The 6,402-nt window shown below is 36.6% G+C and overlaps 1 protein-coding gene across 4 annotated transcripts in view; it reads left to right on the top strand.

Annotated features, from left to right (window-relative positions):
* Positions 1-6,201, top strand: part of GPD2 (glycerol-3-phosphate dehydrogenase 2) — a 232,884-nt gene extending 226,683 nt beyond the window's left edge. For all 4 annotated transcript variants that reach the window (XM_049615622.1, XM_049615624.1, XM_049615623.1 and 1 more), the window contains one exon: positions 2,830-6,201. In XM_049615622.1, coding sequence (XP_049471579.1) covers positions 2,830-2,955 — 126 coding nt within the window. In that variant the 3' untranslated portion in view covers positions 2,956-6,201. The remainder of the gene's footprint in view (positions 1-2,829) is intronic.
* The last annotated feature ends 201 nt before the right edge of the window (positions 6,202-6,402 follow it).

Here is a 6,402-nt window from a genome sequence, read left to right as displayed (position 1 = left end):
CTTTCTTTCTTTCTTTCTTTCTTTCTTTCTTTCTTTCTTTCTTTCTTCCTCTAAGAAAGTCTGTTGTGTTAAGCAATTTAGATTCAATCCAAGTTAATTATGGCTTAAAGGACTGAATAAAAAGTATGCTTTTTAGAGAAATATACCATGGAACACCACTGACAAACCATTCGTTACCTGCTTCAAAAGAGGCAAACACAATATTTCTAATGTGGAAAGTAATTTTTTTTATGAAGTTAAAAAAAACAACTCATAGTTGTATTGATTTGAGAATACTCACTAGAGCACCGGAAATGTAATTATCATATTCTTACATTATATAGAGAACCTGAAAAGAAAAGAAAGGAAACCTGTATTCTGGGGTCAGGACCACATAATTCAAACATTTCTATTTCCAGCGTTCCACCTTCTCAAGGCTCAATTATTCAATCGTAGCCATGAAGGAAGTAAATTTTATTATTCTAATTTCAAACCCGATGCTACACATCATTCCTTAAAAGTTCTTTAAAAGAGAGAAATTTAACAAACCCATGCATTATTTGTAGCTGTCCATAGGACTCTGATCATATGAAGAATACATTGTTTTCCAAGCAGCCAGGTTTTTTTCTGCAATGCTTCTTGGGCAGGTATTTCAAATGAATGCCAGGTCTTGCTCGCACCCTGGCAATGATGAATGCTGAACATGAAATAAATTAATGCTGGGGATTTTGGTCAATGTCAGCCCTTTCTTCACTGTGTCAAGTTAAACAAACAATATCAAGGCAAAGGAAATGGTAATTGTCTCTCTGGAGATGAGCTGCAGATAAGAGCATTGTTGAATCTAAATGCAGAAAATTTTCACAGGTTGTGTCCAGCATTACAAAAAAGAATGTTTAGTTTTTTAGCTTACTATTTAACTAAGTGCACATTTGAAATGGAGTTTAAAATATAACCTGGGGAATTAGAAACCATATAATATATTTTTTGTCTGTTTTTCTTTCCTTGAGAATATTTTACTGTTTGTCTCAGAATTTTAGAAAACTTTTCTTCAAAGAAATAGCTTATGCTTCAATTCATGTATGTTGTAAATAAACAACAGCATTTAGGGTTGAAAGATCTGGAGTTTTAGAAACAATGAGAATCTAATTTTATGGATATGCTATGTGGTTTGGGTTTTAAGTAATTTTCTTGAGTGCAATAGAGTCAAACACATAGAAAATAATTTAAACCATCTGCAGGTTTCCTTGTAGAGTTTTTAAATAATTATTTCTTGTCCAATTCTAAATGAAAGAGACTATTCATGCTTCTACTAAGTACAAATACACAGTGTAATTTTCAACTTAAAAAATGCTGACCATATTTCTCATGAAATATATTCACACCCAAATGTTATTTTTTTCTCATAGTATGGTTTCAAGATACTTGTAATGTTTAAAGAAAACTTTGAATTTTTAAAGGTTGGTACATCATATAATATTTATGGATAAAGAAAAAAACCACTCTATCAGTTTTGTTAGCTCCGATAAACTTAGAAGGTCTTCATGGAACCAGAGACAAAACAATAAACAATAAATTGTTCTGTCTTTAGATGTCAGCATTCTTTATGCTATATACCATTTGTCAGATGTAAAGTATGTTTTTCAGGGTTTTGTTTTGAATAAAATATTTTCTTTTCTGATGGTAAAGAACCCATGTTTGTCCCATTAAACATCTTTTTGAATATAGATATGTTTTTCAATATTCCCCTAGGAAGGATCACTATAGATATTGCATGGCTACATGACTTTATTTTTGGGTTTGGGCTCTAATGACGCTCTACATGTAGGAGTCCATTTCTAATAAGCAATGGCTTGTGAAACAGCTTTTAATAAGGTCATGAAATTCTGATCCAGCCCCTTGGCAGATGCCTCTGACTCTTATTCAGAGCCATTTTTAAGAAATGTATCTCTGTAGGCTAAAGACTATAAACCCTAAAAATATTTGAGAATATATATATATATGTATATGTGTGTGTGTATATATATATGTGTGTGTATATATATATACACACACACACACACACATATTCATTTCCTGATGAATGGCTAAATCCATTCTTTTTCAAATAAATAAATAAAAAAGATTGGGGAAGTGAGATCAAGAAAAGCAAATAGTTAAAACCACATCAACTTGAAAAGGAAAAAAAAAAACTCCCCGTGCTCATAATTGCAAAGTGCCTTCCAGATTAAAGGCCTTTGCCCACTGACTGCATGTAATTTCAAGACTAATTCTGATTTTATCCATTGGATAAAAATGAATTAACTAAAATCTGGGCTGTGGAGTGCTTTTAATTCTTGAGGTAGATCTCTGGGTCCATTTCAAGGACTTAAATGTAAATTACTTTAAAAAGTCTATAAGGAATTTGGATTTAAGGGACTTGAAGTTGTCAAGTACAGTAACACTAAAAAAGAGTAGTTAAATATAGGTCATGGTTTGTCTTTGTTCAATCGCTGAGATTCCTTTCTAAGATTTTTAAATGAAATTAAAGATCCAATATTTGAGTTGTTCAAAAAAATATGGGCCCTGACCACATTAAAGGGGCAAAAAGTGATGCATTTGATTTGCATTTTAAAGGCAGCCCGATTTGCCAGATAGGCATAGTGTTTGCAGCAGTGGTGAAATACCTTCCCCTTCCCTCCTGTTTGAAATGTTCAAGAATTGTATTCTTGTGACTTGAGCTGTAATACCTACTATGGTTTTGGATGGAGCACTTAGTCACGTCTGCCTGCTGCAAAGGGAACCATTAAAATGCTGTGAAGAAGGGAGTAAGCGTGCCTGCCTCCTGAATCTGTTGCATGTTTTGTCTTTAAGCTGATGAGTGCTATTCAGAAAGGAAGGGTGTCTGGAAGCCGGCTTGCTATACTCATGAAAACTGCAGAAGAGAACCTCGATAGAAGAGTCCCCATTCCAGTGGACCGAAGTTGTGGAGGATTGTGAGTCTGGGCAGTAAATCCACAGCCAACAAACACGGGAGCAACAAATCATCACACGTAAAACCAGAGATGACTTAACACCACTCCAAAATAGTGGATATGGATAGCTGCTTTTTTTTTTTTTTTTTTTTTTTTTTTAACACTGGGAAACATTCCAAAGCTTTAGGATGTTGGTGTATACCCTTTATTTGTATTCGCCATTCAATCTAGCTTCTAAAGAGTGCATTTTATCTTTTTTTCTCATTTTCAACGCACACGGATTTAGTGTTTTGCATCCATTTTGTAACCTGTTAGACCAGACATACTCCCTTTTTTGTTTGTCTATTCATTTATTCTGAATCACTCCTAGAGGCCGAATATTTTGGCAGAAATTGAAAAAAAGAAGCTGGAAAAATTTTGTGATGTGCACAAAGCTCTGGACATTAAGCACGTAGATAGTATTTGTTCCTAAAAGAAATCGAGCAGGGAGTGACCTATTGAAACAATAGTGTTTCTGGAGACTGCTCAGCTCCTCCTTCCTCGAGACCGTCTGCCTTCCTCATCCAAACAGTATCGTGCAATTTTATATCTAGAGTATGACTGGCAAAACTGGAGAGGGGAGACAGCGTTTAGATCTGGTTACAGGAGCAAGTCTCAAAGAGAAACTCTGAAAGCTTCCAGAATCACAGGTGTAAGATAAGGATAGCACTGACATTTGCTGGGAGTTACGGTGATAGTTTCGTGTCAGCAATTCGCTTTTTCTCCCCAGTCACTGCTGGTTTTTCTTTGACTCTTAGAGTTGCCAGCAAGATTCTTGCTTTTCTTATTTTAAAACCAGCATTTAAGTGGCAAGTTGGATGTAATGGGATGAGACTAAATTTCTCAACTCTTTACAGTGGTAATCAAGTTAAGGATTAAAAATCTGCGTTTGTATATCCACATATGACAGCACAGTTTTCAATCCCCAAATCCTAGGCTGTGGAGCATGTGCTGTTGTCAAACATGGCCAAGTTTGCTTAGTTTATTGCATCATTTTGGGGGAGTAATTTTAAACAGAGAGCAAAAGAGGATAGAAATAACCTTTAGTTAACTTTAATTATAATTATTTGTAAAAAGGCACAGTGCTGCAATATTCAAGGTCATTTTGGTTGCTTAAAGCCTTTCTCTTTCAGTACGCAATGGGAAAGTCCTCAACCAAAAAGAAAAAGAAAAGGAATAAAACCACGCACAACACACGCCCACACACACATACCCCGCACGCATAGAGACACAAAACAAAAACAAAACTAAATCTGCGTTGAATTTAACAACAACAACAAAAAAAATGCATTGAATTTAAAGGGCCAATTTGGTATGCTTTTGCAATACTTCAGTAGCATTTTAACCAATCATCTGAATATTTATCCTCTTGTGAAGCTAACGATCTGCTTTTTTATTTTCTAAGATCAGGTTGTGTATATAATCGGGAATATAACCCTTTATTTAATGGCAGACTTGAGTTGCGCAGACTTCAGGTCTTAGTTTTTTTTTAACTGGTACACAAAACACTTTCGTGCTGTCATTTCTGTCAACGTCGTAGAAAACCTTTATGCCTCATTCAAGTCGGGTATGAGCCTGGATGTCATAATACAAACACTGGAGTTTCGCTCACCTAAGCCCCCGCCCCACTTCAAACCATTCATTTATTTTTAAATGAAGTTTAGACTTGCCACAAGTAAACCTCAAGTAAAACCCAAAGCAAGGGATGCTTCCAGGTATCACTGTGAACATTTTTCTTTCAAGGTGTGAGTTTTTTACACAACCTTAAAAAACATAATAATGATGGGAGCACGTGGTTTTGTAACGTAGTGTCTTTGTTTTTGTTTTTGTTTTGTTTTTTTACCAAGACAATAAACTTCACTGTTTAGAACCCGCTGACACCCGATAGAAAAGCTGTCTGTCCTTCAAAACACGGCCGACGATGTACCACAATACAGTACATTCGTGCTCTCTCTCTTTCTCTCTTTCTAGTTAGATCAAGATAGCAATGACTTGTGCCCTCCCCGAATCCATTACAGTAGGACCTGCTCTCTAGCCTGACTGGCCTGGGAAGAGCTGTATCTGTAAAACAGGCCTGGTGTGTGCACGCTTTGCTCTGAGTGAAGTTCCTTTAAGGACAAAGAAAAGCGCACTTTGCTTCCTTGGAGCGTGTCTGCTTTTGCTTAAAATCTGCTAATTCTAAAACATACGCTCCTTCACCAATCCCAGAGTCTCATCTTGGAAGTGAACTGGTTCCAAGTCTCTACTGTGAATAAAGCAGCCCCGCATTTTTGTGTCAGTTCTTAATTAAACCTGGGTAGCTTCTTTACCTGATCTCAGGAAAGGGGAAAAGCAATGGAGAAAAAAGCCCCTTCAAAACCTGTTTCGAGCACAAAAGAAATTTCCTTTTCTTTTCCTGGTATTAGATGATTCTGTTGGGGCGGGGATTGGGGTGTGCAGAGACCGTCTTTGTCAAATGATTTATTTCAGCCTTTAAGGGGATTCAGGTGAAGGAACCCCCATCTGTGGTGGAGAGCTGGATGCTCCTTTAAGTAGCCCCATTCCACAGTCATAACAATAGTGATAATGCTGCATTATTTGTGACGGCAAGGTTGCCTCATATCTGTCGTGCTGTTTGCAGTATTCTTGCTTTCAATCAGTTTATACTGAGTGTAACTTTACGATTTCTACTCTTAAATGCACGCTCCCTATTCTGCTTCCGTTTCTAGCTCTGTTTCGTCTTTTCCAAAATATGCAGCTTACTCTTTTGTACAACAACGAAACTTTCATTCTGACTTTTAGTGAACATCCTGTAGGGATAATCCTTGATCTTGTTTCCTTTTCCATGTGTATTCCTAAAGATTTTTGGCCTACGAATGTAATAATGTTGAAATCAGTGACGCTGTAACTTGCACTGCTCGCATTACGTCAGCCCCTTTCAGGGAATGAAGCAGCTGTACGGTCAAGTGTAAGCCCCTTGCTGGAGTCGATACACGCACTGCATGCTTCCGATGTGGCATTTTCATGTCCCGTGTTGGGTCGTTGTTCTAGACTGGACTGTTAAATACTATGTTTGAGGCTGGGTTGTCATTTTTATAACTGTCTGGGTGTTTTATCGCCATTATTTATTACTTTTGATATCCAGAAAGAGCTGCATGCATTTGTAGAGCAATAAGAGGATGTATGCAACGTGCCTTGTTTTTAACCGAATAAGAACCGAAAGCATGAATCAATAAAACTGATTAAAATGGTCCATTTTCTGTCGTTTGAGTGTCACTTACAGTCTGAGAAATAACTTTGATTGGCGTTGAAGTTTAAAAAAAAGTTTGAAAATATTTCCACAAACCAATTTTTTTAACGGCACATACACATTAATTCTCCTAGCTTGGACTTTGGTTATTTTATCTCAAAACTGAATCCCTGCATAGACAGATATAATTTTATGAGACTGCCA

The sequence above is a fragment of the Panthera uncia genome (assembly GCF_023721935.1).
Source record: "Panthera uncia isolate 11264 chromosome C1 unlocalized genomic scaffold, Puncia_PCG_1.0 HiC_scaffold_3, whole genome shotgun sequence".
In the NCBI taxonomy this organism is placed as follows: Eukaryota; Metazoa; Chordata; class Mammalia; order Carnivora; family Felidae; genus Panthera; species Panthera uncia.
Note: the sequence above shows the minus strand (reverse complement) of the source record. Positions and strands in the feature narration are given on the sequence as shown.